Here is a 17,563-nt window from a genome sequence, read left to right on the forward strand (position 1 = left end):
CAATATCACCCATAGGAACACTATTCAACATACTTACCGTTCTGGCAGTAAGTGTAGTAAGGACTCTTACCATTATTATTCTATGTATTAAGGCTTCCATAGATACTGACAATGATTACTTTATGGGTATTAAAAGTTTTGCCACCCAGCACTAAAGAGGTTAACTCATTACATGCACACGCACGTCAGTGCACGCCAGCATTAAATCATGACACGCATACATTTTGCACTCCAGCATTAAAGGGGTTAACTAATTAAACCAGCCCAGTCCTGGCCACTAACACAATAATGGATTTTTGCCACTTTTGTAACATAGATCGTTGAATAGAATGCTGTGTGTTCCGCTGCTCGGTGTATTATATGGTGTTTATACAGTAAACATATATATTCCGAATATATTAAACGAACTAATAAATCTTTATTCCAGTGCTACTTTTTTTTTTTTTGCAAAATAATGCTCCACTTTCATTGCTGTCAGTAATGTAAAGGCCATATATTACTAGTGTCTGTCCTCCAAACGAGGATATACTTTCCTTCCCTAAAGCCCACGTATCCAGCATTATCTTCCATTTTCACATAGACTTCCCAAAACAGACAGCCGTTTATTCTTCCCGGGACCCCCGTGTCCACGCTATGGTAAAGTGACAGGAAGGGTTAAACGTCCACGGACACCAAATATTAGGACATCGCCGGAGGTGGACAGAAGAATCAATTTCCAGATTGTGATCTGAGCTTCTCAGCCCATGTTCTGTGTAATGTCATCGAAGACTTGTGACTCCAAAAGCCAAGGTTCCTTCTCAAGGTACCTTAATGCATCGTATACTTGACTGACACAAAGTCAAAGGTGGGAGTCAATGGTGTAAACATCAACGCCATTGGTGGGAGTCAATGGTGTAAACATCAACGCCGGCAGCCATACAGAATCCACACTCCGTAACAGAGATCCATCAGCTGCTTCAATGCAAACGTTTGCGGTGGAATGTGTTTGGGATAAGCTCCGTAGACGGTGAAGGATGTTATAGAGAGACATGGTGTCCTGGGGACCAACAACTTCCACAGTTCTAAAATGCTGCGGACTACGTGAGAGGGGAAAGGGAGCACAGAAAGGATCAGGGGACCAGTGCTCCTGGTGGCCAAATGTGGAACTGGAGTTAACACAAAACAAACTCTTTGAACAGGCATAGTCCACAAAAAGATGAAGAACTGGAGGTTTCCTGTACCCGGTTGAAATGATGCCGTAGGCCGTCAGATGCTGGATTAGAATTTCCTACTCGTGGTTAATCAGGTGAGGCATACAGTCTACCCTCTTTCCTTACTACAGATATTATCTTGGTCTGGAAGTCCAGCTTTTTTTATGTTAGGTAAGTAACACTGTGCTTCCTCACCTCCTTGGCGTGGCGGGTGAGCTTGTGTGCTTCGGCCAAAACACCGCCTCGCGTTTACCCGATGTAAGTATTCGCAGTTTTGCTGGAAATGTGTTCTTCTGAGATCATCAGGTTGTTTGATAATGTGAGAGGGAGTGCAGTGTTACAGTCTACACAGAAAATATCGATAAGTCGTGGGGCGTTCTAAAGGGGTCATTAGAAACTAGGAGCCAAACATGTCCTATTATTGCCGCAGTGATATGACGGAATAAGTCAGGTCCCCTGGACTGCGGCGGCGCTCAAAGCTCCATCAGAAACGGGTTTCTTTGTCGGAAACTATGAGTCCATCCTTTGCTTCCGCATTCGACGTATCGTTTTTTCTTGGGTCGCCGTGGTCCAAGAGGTGCTTCTTGGGGTGTGGAAGGTCAGCGTGGGGCGTGATCAGCTGCTTCAGCCTCTGCCGGTAAATATATAGACATACATGTGTGTGTGATTGTGTTTCAAATACATACATTATTATTTTCTGTATTTATCCGGTACAATATCAGGGGGTGTAACAAATCCAGTGATGATTGGACTCCATGGAGGTCACTATGTTGTCCAAACTAAGTTGGCCAAAGATGATCTCTTTAATTATGTGGTAGATATACAGGAGCAATACATCAAGGGGTCCTTTCAACACTAAAGAAACCCCAATCCAGTTATTCTAAGAAGGCTCTGGGGTGTAAAGGCTGTCTGCATCCAGCATATAGGCTCTCTATCAACATGGAAGTGTCAGGAGAACTTTGTCTTGCACAAGATCCAAATGGGACTCTTGGCCAACCAGACCTCCTGCCTACTCAATGAGAGGTCTTACCTTGAGTCCTCTGACACTAATCAGACCAAATCATAACCCTATAAGTTTCCATCAGCTTGACATCTATCCCCTCTCTACTTACCTGCATGAAAGGACCTTTGGTTACCAGGATGATGTAAATGGCGTACAGAGGGATACAGATCATGGAAGACATGGCCATGAGCCAGCCGAGGGCATGTCCCCAGGGCGGGTAGGTATAGCGGTTATTGTACTGCAGGGGTTTGTATTTGATCAGCGAGAACAGGAAAGTGCCCTTTAAGGTGAAAAAAAACAGACGGGGATTTATTGATGATATCAGTAGTGTCCGGGATGGAGTCGTCTTATCCGTACATATATATAATGAGGAATGGGGTATTTGGACTCACCAGGCATACAGCTGGGGTGACAAACAGCCAGCAGATCTTAACCAGCGGCCAGGGCCTGTAACCGATCATGTCTTCCACGTTGTCGTAGAACCGATCAGCTCCTGAAAAAGGACAATTTTTGCTTTCTTTCCGGCGAATCTACATGTCGATTTCCAAGACGGAAGCTACATATTTCGTGCACTTACCGTAAACCCAACCCACGCAGACCACCTCGAAAATAGCCACGAGAAGCAGGCAGGTCCCACTCGCCGCATAATAATCAAAGAGTTGGAAGACATACATTCCGCCCTGGAAAGCAGAGGAAACAGAACATTCGGGTAAATTCGGGTAAATTTAAAGCGTAATTTGGATATAAAGGTATAATGACGAAGGTGGTGTTGGTGAACATCAGTGGGAAGATTCATAACCCAGGTTGCCATACTTATGATAAAATATATAATTATATATTGTAATAAACACATTTCTATTTCTTATAATCAAAAAATCATAATAAAAAGTATCCAAATCTTCAAACAAAGTCCCCCGGTGTTCCATTTTGTTACCATAGAGATCACTATGTAGGCCAACATGGCTTTTGCCAACATATTGACCTCTATGGTAACTAAACGGAACACCGGGGAACTCTTCACTTATTAGCTCAACTCTCGTACATCATTTCTTGTGTCTCTCCTTATGAACCATTTCCCCAGAGATGAAATCAGATCTGCCAGGGGGCGAGGATCTCAGGACTTTTCACTGTTGCCCCTTCTATATGTCTATATTACCTCGGTCAGCAGGATGAGGCCAAGCAGGTAGCAGATCACAGCAACCCCCAAGATTAGGAATTCTCGGCGGAATTTCTTCCTGAAGACCCCTGGATACATGTCTACAATCGCCGTTACCAGACTCTCCACGCAGACGAACTGAGAGAACAGAAAGGGGATTCCTGTTAATCATAGGGTTCCATATTGAACTCTCCCAAGCTCACCTAAACGAAGTAAGAAAATGATAGCCCCATTCCCTTCAATGCCAAGATACAGATCGTTTCTCAAGCCCCCCCCCCTGCAAGGAGCAGGCTGCCCAATTGCCCTCGAGGTCACCTAATGTGATGTTACATGATCCTACACCAGAAGCAGAACTGGTCATGGGGTGCCAGAAGGAAACAAGGTAAGCTGAATGTAGAGTGAGTGTGAGTGTGGCAACCAGAAGGGCAAACTGACCAGTGGGCGTCTTGGCTGTTCTTGCCCCATAGGGCCAAAACGTGCCAACCTTACATTCCCTCAAGTATTTATTTTTCGAACTATCCTTGCGTACCTGACTGTCCAGACCCAGAAAGATCAGCATGAGGAAGAAAAGACAGGCCCAGAGAGGAGACACCGGCATCATGGTCACTGCTTTTGGATATGCAATAAAGGCCAGACCAGGACCTGAGAGGTGAAGTGTGGAGAGGACACATTAATACGGGTTTGGGGCAGCTGAATACACTTGAATGTGGTATCTCTACCAGAGACCTCTGAGGTTTGACAATAAGAATGAGATATGTCTGAGACAGTAAAGACCTTTTACCAAGTAACGTGCAAGAGACATACCAGACTCGGCAACGTCGGCGATGTTGACCCCTTGTTCTCGAGCCATGAAACCCAAGACAGAGAAGATGGCAAATCCAGCAACAAAACTGGTGAGGCTGTTCAGGAAGCAGAGAGCAATACAGTCTCTGGGGGGAGACAAAAAGAACAACAGGTACGGGGATGAGAAATGGTGGACAGAGGTCCCGATGTTCAGTGTCTGTCCTACTACCTCCAAGGGTCAGAAGGACACATCGATGAGCATTTCAGATCTTCCAGTGTGATGCTTATTACCGATAGCAGTTGTTGTTATACTTGTTGTAGCTTCCCAGCGCGGTCAGACACCCCTGACAGATGGCGTACGAGAAGAAAATTTGAGTCCCGGCATCCATCCAGACCTACAACACAGAACCCAAATAAAGTTCCACCTGTGCCTATAGATCCCGCTATACCCTGCAGTCTCGTACAGGGGATCCCTATGTCTTTTAGCCTATGGACAGGGGGGGATTCATGGGAAGTAGAGCCCAAAGCTGCTTGAGCGCGACCGTTTCTGGCGACCCCCGCTCACCTGCGGATCCTTGAGCCGAGTGATGTCCGGACGCAGATAAAACACGATCCCCTCGTATGCCCCTGGGAGAGTGACCCCCCGTATCAGCAGGATGATGAGCATTACGTAGGGAAAGGTAGCGGTGAAATAAACAACCTGGAAATGAAAAGAAGAAAAGCTAAACAATGTTTACAGCATGACGTGTGTAGACCATTAAATTATGGACTATCCTCGGCATACATCCTAAGTGTCCTTCTTTAGGAGAGCCAGTCCCTCTTTAGGAGCCTAATCTCTCCGTTTCTTGTTCTTCCCCAGACGTCTCTCTTTCCTAGGAGCTCTGAAGGCTCGTCGAACGCACTCACCTTCCCGGTGGATTTGACTCCCTTCCATATGCAGAAGTAACAGATGATCCAGGCCAGCAGCAAACACAGAGCCAGCTCCCAGCGGACGGTGCCAATGTGCTCGATGCCATCAGACAGACCAAGGGCCCGGTTCCTAATTGCAAAATATGTATTAATATTAATTTATTAAAATTAATAATAATATTAATATTATTAATTAATTATTAATATTTATTATTATTAATTTATTATTAATATATATATATTTGTCCAGTTTGAAAGGAGCTATTTCTCCATGCTGTATGCGGGTCACTCATATACCATTCCTAAAATACATCACATAGCAGTCTTAGAACCTTGGGCGATTCTCTACAGCCCTTCGGCGAAGCTCCTTGACTCTGCGTCTGTCATATACTCAGCCCTGATGGATTCTCTTCTGATTCAATAGGTTTATAGAAAGTCGGAGGAAATGGATGTGAAAGAAGGGTCAACGAGAATGAAACTAGGGTTAATAAGTAGACCCTCACAGATTGTTTTGGGTACGTTTCTCCAGAATGAATCATTTCATCCCATTGTATCAACTACACATTAGAAAGGGAAGAATCTAGGTAAAAAGGGTAGAGGGCTGAACCTTCATAATGCCGCGGATAGGAGGGTCAGCAAGCTGGGGGTCAAGGGTAGCCTCTGGTCATGGACCACTAAGCCAAGCATGACCCAACTTAGATTCCCCAACCAGATCCAATCAAAACATTGCAAGCTTGGGGCCGGAACCCTCTTTACCGAATGTATCAGCTTATCTTAGTCTAGTTTTGTCAGACCCTTTGAGTGTATAGACAGCAAGAAGAGCTGAGACAACCTCGAGGAGAGCCGACGTGACATCCCTGCTTCATAATGCCACCCTAGTGGGTTTTTGGGGTCAAATAGGAGAAAAAAAAACTGGAAGCATGTGACGTTAAACTTTTATTACCCGTTACGTGTAAAAATGATGGTAAATAAATTAGGGGGGGGACATTAGCATGTGCAAGTACATGAAATAATATGAACAAAATGTACAGCTCACGTACTCCCAGAATTCCACCACAGGGGACGTAGAGTTTGCTGGAAATGTAAAGTTCTCCGGTTTCCCGATTAGATCCACGCAATTCTCTAATATGGAAAGCAAAGGGAGGGATATTTATTCTGTATCAGCTGTATATGTAGGTATACTTATGGATTGTATCCCCAAAGTGTAGGCTTTGGTATAGAATGTTCATTATAACCATAAGGCAACGCCACCAAATGTATGTATCGCCAAATGTATGTATCGCCAAATGTACGTATCGCCAAATGTACGTATCGCCAAATGTATGTATCGCCAAATGTATGTATACACAATGGTATAACACAGTATGAAATAAACTGGAAACCAGTTAACAAGAGACCTAAACATATATACCGTGGGATATGGTAACACGTTACTCTCACATGTAACACATGTAAAATAATGGCACACTTGGGTGGGGGATCTCCTTTAGTCCCGACGTACCTGTATTCCAGGTGTGGTTGCAGCTGGCCCAGGGCAGATCGGCCGTGAAGGAGCTGAACAGATAGAACAGAGCCCAGGCCAGGATGACAATGTAATAGATATTGAGGTAGCCCTCTATGACCTGGGAGGCATAGCCAATACCTGTAGGGGAGGAAAAAAGTATACGGAAAGTATATCACATGTCCGGGGTAATTATTACCATCAGTGTGATAGTTTTGCTGCTCAAAGGAGACCATGGATGTAAATATACCCCAAGGATATTATATTATTAGATCATTATTTGATTGAGCCCCATTTTCAAGCTGATAAATATGCTAAACGTTGGACTATCACACCTGAGCTAAAGCCCTAACCGAACCTAGCAGACAAGATCATCTATCAATTCCACTATTATTATTATTACTACTATTATTATTATTATTTCTACTTAATTTTCCATTTATATGTTATTCAAATTTTTCTTTCTTCAGCTTTGATATAATATCTGCCTCAACTCTGTGATCCTTTAACCCCCTCCCCCATGGCGTTAAACCTGCCGGAATATGTACAGTGCCGCGGAATATGATGGCGCTATATAGATCAATAAAAAATAACATTAATTAAGCGATAGCAGATTGTAATTCCACATCTATGCTCTAGAGGGCGCTGTTAGATAGGATCAGCGAAAAGTTGTTTCATAAAAATCCGAGGAGGTAAAATAAGGACATAAAAAGACAGCAATAGAGTTCCGAGCAGATTCTGTGATGGAGTCTTCAGTAAAAAATGATACCTTTTATTAAACCGACGCAGAAAAAGAAGTCACACAAGCTTTGGGACCTCAGAGGTCTTTGATGAAAGCATCTTCATATTGAAAATTCTATTTTATCTCAAGAAGAGACTATAGAGGTCCTGAACGCTTATGGGACTGGATTAGAGACTCCATCAATACAGGGATATAGTCATTAATAATGGAGTAATGGAATATAAAGCTATTATTATTTTTTGTTTTATATAGCGCCAACAGATTCTGCTGCGCTGTACAAAGTCATCATTAGCCCAATTATAGCGGATCGTGTTTAGGAAACAATATGAGAAAAGAACGGTTATGACTTCACAGGTAATTACTGTGCGAAGGTAATACAGTGAGATTGGGGGCAAAGATGCATAGAAATGGTTACCCCAAGGACGGGCAACACATGGGACAAGTTTGCATCATGGTAATTAAACATACCTTCAAACAGGGGGCAGATTTTCCTCCAGGCTGTGACCCCCCCCTGGCTGGTGTACTGACCCAGAGCCGTCTCCAGAAAGAAGACGGGGATCCCGCAGGTGAAGAGGAAGATGAGATAGGGAATGAAGAAGGCTCCTGCAAGTCAATGGGAAAAAGATCTCTGATGAGGTCATCACTTTGATACATAGCACCCCAAATTCCTAAATCAAAGGCGTTTTTTTTTATCCCCGACAGCTGTCCAAGATTTGCACTGACAGTCCCTAGTCCAGCCTTGGTGTTCCAAATACACCCCTACCTGGCCAGGTATAGCAAATTTATACATAATTACTATTATTATTACCTAATTACTAACACAGAACACCAAAGAAACGATTATTTAATCCGGTTCCTTTTTCAGAATTTTTTTTTTAGTTTTGTGAAAAGAAATTATCCAAGGTTTCTGTGTTGCTTTTAGAACATCAGAGGCATAAATCAAATAAGGGGTCACACACCTTTAAAAGGCGGCGCACCATCATATGACATCATAACTCAACACGTGAAGGACTTGAGGTTGATGGAGTGGTGGTGGCGCTACCCTGGGCTGGGCACTGGCTAGAGAAAGTAATTAAGGTTTTGTCTAAGTGGAACAGCAGCTTTAATCCTAAATTAGGGATCACACCAGCAGCTGTGGATGGCAACTCCCATTGTGCTCAGCGCAATCATTTTTTGTAGTAAAATCCATTATGATGCAAAAAACGTATTTACGTGCCTTGAAAAGTTTTCTGCCAACTACAGTCGCAACAATATGACAGACGGCGCTTCCGAGAATGATACTTTTCCATTACATATGTATAGATATAATATATTTGGTTACGGGTTGCTAAGCAACAAAGAGACTCAAAGGGAGATCTGGCCTCTTCTTCGGGGGAAAGCGTTAAAAAAAAAAAAGGAGCCTCCTTTTCTTCACCCCCAAAAGAACATTCTTGAAAGCAACGGAAACTTGTGACAAAAACCCCATTCTTCTTCCTAACTAAGTGTGAAGGGAGAGACGGGCTCCCCGCTGCCACGGAGGGGCAGACCCCCACAACCCCCCCCCCGGCCACAGCGCTACTTCCATAAAACTGTGTATCCCGCTACACGTCCTGGCAGGAGGAAAGGGTTAACGAATTGTGTGCCACACAGCATGGCAATGAGCGATTAATCAAGTCGGTAAATAATCCGAGGGTCCCGGGCCGAGCGACCTCTGATCCGAGCGCTGATTTCAATAGAAGACGAATGTTACCAAAAGATACTTTGGTGGGAAAAGTGAGTGGATGCTTCCACTCGGCCTGCCTTCTGATACTTTAATGACAGCGAGAGAAAAAAAAGATTGATGGGGGTCTTTAATGGGAGAAACCACTTCGGTTCCCAAGTCAGGAGCCGGCGGGCCGGCCGGATCATACGGGGGTCGCTACGCTAACGTTCTGCCTATCGTACAAAACTTTAGTAGGTATGGCGTCCATAGAAACATAGAACTTGACGGCAGAGAAGACCCTTTGGCCAAATCAGTCGTTGGTCTCGTCTTAGATTCAGGAGCCATATCCCTATCCCTCACTGTCTTCCCTCACTGTATAACCCTCTACCACATTTGCTGGGAGGCTGTTCCACGTATCTACCACCGTCTTGGTAAGGCAACCAACCTTTCCCTCGTCCTTTAACGCTACTACCCCACCTTCTCTGCTGATTGAAGGTTGTTGAATAATTGCCTTATTCATATTTCTTTCCACCCAAGGCACTGATTGGCCGTTGCCATAGAAAATAAGAGTTTTTTTTAAAAAAAAGTGTTATTTTTATGTGATTTGAATTTCAGAAGACAGAATAAAATCACACATTTACTAAGGATGTTTTCTTAACGTGCTAGAGAGTGCAATCCATGCTTTGTCTAAACAGGACAGCACCTTTAACCTTTCTTATCCCAAGGGATCTTAATTTGAGTAAAAAAGGACTGAAAAGTCTCTGTTTAGTACGTTTTATTTACAGACTAACATCTGGATCAGCCTTCACGTTTTGGGGGGTTAACGGGACATTTTGTAAGCTTCACACACAGAGGGCTTTGTCCTGTTTCAACCATGGCCACTGAGCTTAAAACAACAAAAACACTAAAAAAAAATAAATATAAAAAAAATGTAAAAAATTTCAGATAGCCTAAAGAATTCCAAAATTGTAAACTTTCTTACTACGCTCATTGATAATCCTCTTGGAAAACTCTATTTTTATTATTTTTATACTTTTTAAAGACACATCAGATTGGTTCAGTAACATAGCAGATGATGACGTCTCTACGTGGTGGTGTCTGTTACGGATGTTCACGGCCTATTTATATTTTTTAATTTATTTAAGTGTTTATAGAACCTTCTCAGCCCCAAGTTGATCTCCTGCAGAAGGAATCTTCATGTAAAAATGATTATTAAATAAAAAAAAATGTTTCAAAAAAAATTAAAAAAAAATATTATTTTTTTTGGGCATTTACAGGCATTCTAGGAATTTCACTACTAAAATAGATATTTTTTTTTTTACTAGCTTCTTTGTGCACCCTTTCTGGCCTCTTAAGCCTTGAGCAACGTAATTAGATCTTTCCAAAAGTATGTAATGATAAGCAAAAAGAGAAGAACGCTGATAGGCGCTACTACTACTACCCCTATTCACAACCGAAAAAAGCATACAGATAGTAAGAGGAGCGGAAAAAGTATTTGGCAAATCAATGGTGTAAAATGTTAATTAAATAATATATTGTGATTAAGAATTATTTGGAAAATACAAAATAAGAGAATTTTGTGTTTTCTTCAAAATAGCATAAATGATAAATAACCACAATAAACGGGTGATCAATATAAATAATAAAAAGACTTCAAGCAGTATTGATCTACGATTTATTGTGTTTATAAGTATAATTTAATTTTCTTTTTCTCTTCGAATAAGTCTTATAATAATAATAATAATAATAATAATAATAATAATAATAAAATAATAATAAAAAAAAAAATAATAGTTAAATAATAATAATTAAAAAATAATAAAAAAATAAATAAATATAATAATAATAAATAAATAAATAAATAAAAATAAATAAAGAAAATAATAATAATAATAATATGAAGAAGAAGTAGTAGAAGAAGAAGAAGAAATTGTGCTTCTCTTTTTGTAAACTTCCTCCAAGTTTGATCGCTTTGGCGGGATGTTTACAGCTAGGTTTTGTGTTCTCGCTGCCTGGCAAACCCGTTTCTGTGTGATAAAAGCCCTACTGGAGAGAACAATAACTTCTTAAGAAGCGGTTTGTGGGAGGTATAACCTCTGAGGCTGGCATTCATTACGGACAAAGGATACTATGTATCAAACAGAATTAACCACTTAAGCATAGATCGCTCGCTAGTGGCTTCAAAGTATCTTTTTTTTCCAAATATTTACGTAAACATAAAATTTTTAGGGAATTATGTTTACGCATAAACCTCAGCTAAAGCAGATCTGTCCTTTTATTCTTTACCCTGGAGGCTTATTCACTCAAATAGAGCATAGAAACTAGTATGAAGCATGTTTGGTTTCTACGGTAACAATCCAATAATGCCTCTTTCTGTGTCACATGGCAATTAAGTGTTCCAGGCAAAAATGATGAATGAAGCAAAATTGTACGTAATTAGAGAATAGATGCGGGGAAGTGTTTGAGAATTTGACAGCACTAGTAGTGATGTTGGCGGAAAAGAACCTTTATAATCTGTAAGATACTTTAAGTAATATTGTTACCCTTTCCTATAATGCATACATTATATTATTTATTAATAAAATAATAAAATAGAGTATTATTCTCAATAAAAGTTTCGCACAAGACAGCTTCGCCTACAAGAGCAGCTGAGACTGGCCCTTCATATTGCACAGAGATAGCACGGAATTCTGGGTTATTGATCACGCTATAAGGGGATATATTACGCCTTTAATATTTCCTCTATAATGCAGAGAGGCGGTTCTGAGACAGGGCTCAAGCTCCTTTAAGTTGCTGTTCCAGGCATTGTTTCCAGGAAAAGTCTAAGCCTGGGGCCATCCAGTTTTAAAGGTGGTGGTCCAACCCTCACCTACAGAAGTGGACAAGAGGCCCTCAGGCATCATTTCATGTCTAACTAAGTCCTTGTTGGGCTTCCTCAATGGACCTTTGGTTGGGGGAATGGTTTGCCCAGGAAAAGGTTAAGGGTCGGATAGAGGGGAGAGACTGGGCGAGATGGGGGTTAAAAATGGATAGGGGAAGAGAAGATAAAAGCTGAGGGCTGGAGAGGAAAAATGATGACTACTTTTCATGCAGACCTTGGTAAAAAATATCAATATAAATGTGTTTTTAATAAATTGCTGTCCATTCAAACTCACCTCCTCCATTCTTGTAGCAGAGATAAGGAAATCTCCAGACGTTTCCCAGCCCAATAATCTCACCGGCGACAGACAGAACAAATTCCAGTTTGTTGCCCCAAAGTCCTCTCTCTTGCAACTCGGGCTCCTGCTTTTTGCCCTCTACGGCGACACACAGGGCATCTGATTTCTCTGCCCCATTCCAGGTTTCCTCGCAGTCCTTTCGCCCCATCGCTCTGTAGGATGAAACAGAAGAAGGATTTTGTAGGATCAGCTGAGACGAACACATATGACGGAAGCAGGGCTGAAAGCGAACTCACGCGGCATACATGGTACGGAGACATTCTCTGGACGGAGCAGCAGGAACAGGACATTACTGACCGGGGGGGAATAAACTGGGATGGTTTTAGAGGAGGGGGAGATCTCACTGTGACCTTTGGGAAACTATTTTGGGGAAAAAATGCTACACTAACAGCAACGTCATTATTGTTTTTCTTGCTTTCTTTGCAATTTACATTTGCCTGAAAGCTCATTTAGAAAAATAGGGGTCTGGACATGTTGTTCACCATCCATGCCCACCTTTTCCTGATTTTCTAACGCATATTGATGTGATGGGATTGGGAGTACACCAAAAAAAAAAGTCATCAGACTCGGGACGCCTGAAGCACTAATCCTTTTTAATAAAATATGCGGATTGAAACAGAGTAAATAACACAAAACCTTTACTTTTCCTCTCGCTGATTTCTGGGCCTAGAAAGTTTTGTCCTCTGAAGTGACTACAAATTCAGGAGGGCGTTTTATCCCCGGATAAGTTAAAATTAAATTTATTCTCACATAAAGTAAAGTGCGAGGAAAGAGATGACCAAATACACACAACCAGGACAGGCTCTGCCACACTCTGCCACATTGACACCCAAACACACACAACAGGACAGGCACTGCCACACAGACGCCCAAACACAAAAACCAGGACAGGCTCTGCCACACCGGCACCCAGACACACACACCAGGACAGGCTCTGCCACACCGACACCCAAACACACACACACCAGGACAGCCTCTGCCACACCGACACCGATTATGAGAAAAAATAAAACGATTATTTTTTTGTAATAACACTTCTTTTAATTGTGTTTTATATCGGGTGATGTAGACATTGATCTGCCAGTTTATACATCACTTCAGAACCAATACTCATATACTCAGAACTGAAAGTTACTTTTTGTTTCTAGTAAATCCCACAAATGCCTCGAAATTGGTTGTTTTTTATGCTAACTAGGATATTATAAGTGTGTTAATATGCAGAGCAGACACTAACTGGTTAAGTTTCTTCTGTTTTATTACTCATCTGATACAACTAAATAATCGGACTCTCTGGATTCTCCTCCCGGTGATGTTGATCCAGAACAATACAGAAGATCAATAGAGAGGAATCCCGACCTCTGATCAAAGAGGGCACCATGAAAGGAGGAAAACCACATCAAGCAGAGAATGGCAGACCACATGGAGGCAACTCCTGGCTTCAAGCACCATGAGCAGCTGGTCCGCCACTGCCTAAAAGCCCCCATTCCCATTCTCTAATGCCCAACAAATGCCCCATTCCGACACTCTATCAGCCCAGCACTTTGACAATCCTTAATACCCCAGCACCGCCCCACACCTACCACCCAATACCCCCTGTCCCACACCCGGTTTCTTGCATCCCAGCTTACCACAAACATTACCTCCAGTACTCCAATAGTAAGTAACCCATAGTCCACTACTACTCAGTCACAGGCATGTTACTCACTACTACTCTATTACTCAACGTTCATACTAAGTAACCGCACACTCCAGCATCAGAGTAACTGCCAGTTGTGTCCGTTTATTGCCACAGCACCTACCTATTCCCTATCTGAAACACGCCAAAGTTGGCCCAGCATGCCCACAGCTCTACTGATCAATACCCCAGCATTGTACCTCTCTTACTCTCTAATACCATCACAATGCCCCCTACCAACCACCATCACTCCCCCCCCCTACAGACCTCTAGTGAGGACAGACTGCAAAGCCCCACATACCCTCTGCTGCCCCTCCTACCCTTTAATCTGCCCCAGCCTCAAACTACCCCTTCTCGTGATGTAACCAGAATTCACTTCCCCATATCTATACTGGCAGTGAGCCCCCTGTGCTCCCCAGAGCTGTACATAACCCTGCGTATATCAGTATACTCCCCTGTAAATCTGTGGTTCTGTATATGTGGCATATAATGAATATGCCGATATGTGTATGTACAGGCAGTATGTATATATGTAGATTATATGTGGGGCATACATACCGTGTATCTGTGTACGCCGCAGCTTTTCACTTCGTTTTTGTATCTGTTGATCTGCTTTCCATTTCCGCCCCTGCTGATCGGCCCTACGGATTCTCACGTTACTAGAAACTCAGCCGTAAACGGCCAAATCCTATACAATGAGCTCCAGATGTGCTTCACCCTAAAGCAGGGCTGGGTCACCTTTGACCATACAGCTGTTTTTTTTGGGGGGTATAAGCTGTAACCCCCCCTCCAAAAAACCTTTCGTCCTGGTTTAGCAAACCTAGGGCCGTGTCTTATAAACACAGACACAATGTAACCGCGTTCTTTCTGTTACATGACATGGAAGCCATTCCAAAGCCTTTGAAGGCCTCATATGGTTCCTGGGTCATCGCCTGGACAATACGGTCCTCAACGTGTGATTTCCCCCTCCCCCAATGCATTTAACTGCTACAGTTGTCTATCTCTTATTTTTGTCCTAGGGTTTTAGGGCAGGTTCTTAAACCCTACATTAAATTCATTCAAATGAAATATATTAAAAACATCAAAAACTTAGTAGAAACGTAAAAGTCCAAACAGGGCATAACTTGGCATTCATCATAGTAATGTAATTATACTAATACAATGAACCATATTTATATAGAACAATAAAGGGCTACGTGGTTTCCATGGTGACTACTCCACATTTAGAAGACTGCCCCGGAAATTCTATTTAAAAATATGTCCTACTGTTTCACTATCATGGTTACTATTTGGGTGGAAAATAAAGAATATCCGTTCATAATGTGTATAAAATTTAAATTCAAGAATATTTTTATCTTTTTTTTATCCATTTCAAGGGCCAGCTTGGAGACAACTCAACGGGCTTGTCTGAATCTTCAGTTGGGTTCTAGAGTTGGGTTCCTGGACGTTCCACGCTATTTAAAGGAACATTTGGCGAATACTACCCACAAATCCTATAGTTTTAGTTTTTACCCCCTTGGGGGTCGGTGAACAGAACCCCAGGACCTACCGGTATATCCCAATTCTAATTTTTTAAGATCCAAAGGAACATTAAGGAACTATTTCTTCCTCCTTGCAATTTTTATCTTAGTTGATTATGTTTTATTACTTAAATTTGTTACAATATTGTGTTTTACTTTAATTACACCATTTTTGTTACCGTATCGCATAACCGTCCCTGTGTCACCAATGTTTTGACGGAGCGGGGTATTTACTCGTATTCCGCAATAACACATTCAGTAACTATGTTTGTGTTACTATGTCGTATAGATTGTGTTATTATTATATGAATGGTTTTGTGTTAAGTATTACACACCCTGCTTTAGTTCGGGACTGTATTATGTTCTGTTTTCTTTTCTTTATTATGTGTCTTGGTCTATTGTCTCATTCAACTCATGACCTTAACTGACTCGAACCTGGTGGTGGAAATACATATCTATCACGGAGTATGTTACATACTAAAGTAACTGAATCGTGTCGCGTGTAATCCAACATGCTTAATTTCACTCAAGCTAAAGATCGCCCCCACCTAATCTCAGGGGCTACGTCTTACTCGCAGTCACCCTTACCCCACCTCGGGGGTTTATTTACTAAAGTTTCATCGTACTTAATTCACTATGGGCCAAAAACCATTGAGATCCTCTAGATAAGTGCGGACACGAACCGGCAACCAGTGGTTCTTCTGTACTGCCTGCATGGGACCCAAGGGAAGCAGCAACATCTTATAGCAAACAAGCAATCCTGGAAAGACCTGGAAACATATATATGTCACCCGGCAGATTGTTTAAAGACCTGCTGGCCATCCTGTATAACGTATATTTATCTATAGGGAATAATACGTTAACAAACATCAGAGCATTGGAACATCTAGACGGCTTGGCAGACCCCGGAGTTGTGACGTTCTAGCCATGGGTTTGGAGGTAAGACGGGTTTAATGTATATCACAGGTGGTCATTCCTAACTTCTTCTCGACACCTTGTATAGTCGCGGTTGGATTTCCCATCCTACCATGATTGTTGGCGTAGGGGCTGGTGTAACGCACAGAGCCCAGCATTTATACTGCGACTGTTCCGGGACTATAATACACATTCTTCTACGGGACTCTGAGCTGGCAGGGAATGATGGGAGTTGTAGTCCAAGAACGGCGAGTGAGATACCAAATATCAACACCCAACCAGAGAGCTATAGAGTGAGGGAAGAAAAGATAGATAGATAGATAGATAGATAGATAGATAGATATAAAGACGGATAGATAGATAGATAGATAGATAGATAGATAGATAGATAGATAGATAGATAGATAGATAGATAAGTAGATGTATAGATAGATAGATAGATATAAAGATAGATAGATAGATAGATAGATAGATAGATATAAAGACGGATAGATAGATAGATAGATAGATAGATAGATAGATATAAAGATGGATAGATAGCTCTATCATATACACTCATATACTTCATCGGTTCCACTCACCTTGCAGAACGGGACAGCGCAGGGATAGTGGTAAGGAGTACTGACACCAGTCGTTGAGTCGTCACGGATCCAAGGAGCGCAGGATCCCCGGCTGAGTCTTCTCCAGCTGCAGGATGGCCAGTCTGACTATTAAACAGAGGAGAGAGGGGAGAGGGGAGGGATAGGGCACCGGGAGGAGGAGGAGGAGGAGGGTGAGTGCGCAGCTAATGGAAAGGTTAATAAAAGGTGGTTACAACACCGTATGGACAGGGTCCAGGCGGCACGGGTCACGCTGCACACACACAGGGTCACGATTTGTTGTGTACATTGTATATCAGAAACCTCATTCCATATTACAGAGATACCTCCCAAGTTTCCCTGTTTAGCTTGGCCAGTCACTCTTTTTCCTCCCCTGATGCCCCTCTTTTCTAGGAGCTTGGGATGTTTGCTGGGTATTAGGGTATCACAGGGTTCTACAGCCCTAATGGGTTTATTTGTTAATTAAGTAAATAAAATAGATTCTTCTTCTTCTAAATACTTTGCTTGTCCACAAAAATCTATGGAAGAGAACTAACGGAGAAAACAACATTTCATAAAGCTCCACCCCCTGCCACACCTACAGCCACACCCCCTAAAACTAAAGGGTTACTCTTGACCCTTTCCAGTGTTGGCGGTACACAAAATCTGCAAAACTCCCTACACAACCACAT

At 42.2% G+C, this 17,563-nt stretch overlaps 1 protein-coding gene across 1 annotated transcript; it reads right to left on the reverse strand.

The window, feature by feature from the left end:
* Positions 1–396: 396 nt before the first annotated feature.
* Positions 397–17,287, reverse strand: LOC128490490 (sodium- and chloride-dependent GABA transporter 2-like). Its single transcript, XM_053462385.1, has 15 exons — positions 16,875–17,287; positions 12,121–12,335; positions 7,753–7,887; positions 6,543–6,683; positions 6,082–6,163; positions 5,039–5,171; positions 4,698–4,832; positions 4,424–4,527; positions 4,154–4,278; positions 3,879–3,991; positions 3,350–3,487; positions 2,771–2,873; positions 2,586–2,686; positions 2,303–2,473; positions 397–1,821 (listed from the first exon to the last, which is right to left on the reverse strand). Exons 2-15 carry the CDS (start codon positions 12,329–12,331, stop codon positions 1,675–1,677), a joined length of 1,839 nt encoding a protein of 612 aa, XP_053318360.1. The 5' UTR covers positions 12,332–12,335; positions 16,875–17,287; the 3' UTR covers positions 397–1,674.
* Between the last annotated feature and the right edge of the window lie 276 nt (positions 17,288–17,563).

Source organism: Spea bombifrons, chromosome 4 (assembly GCF_027358695.1).
Source record: "Spea bombifrons isolate aSpeBom1 chromosome 4, aSpeBom1.2.pri, whole genome shotgun sequence".
Lineage (NCBI taxonomy): Eukaryota > Metazoa > Chordata > Amphibia > Anura > Pelobatidae > Spea > Spea bombifrons.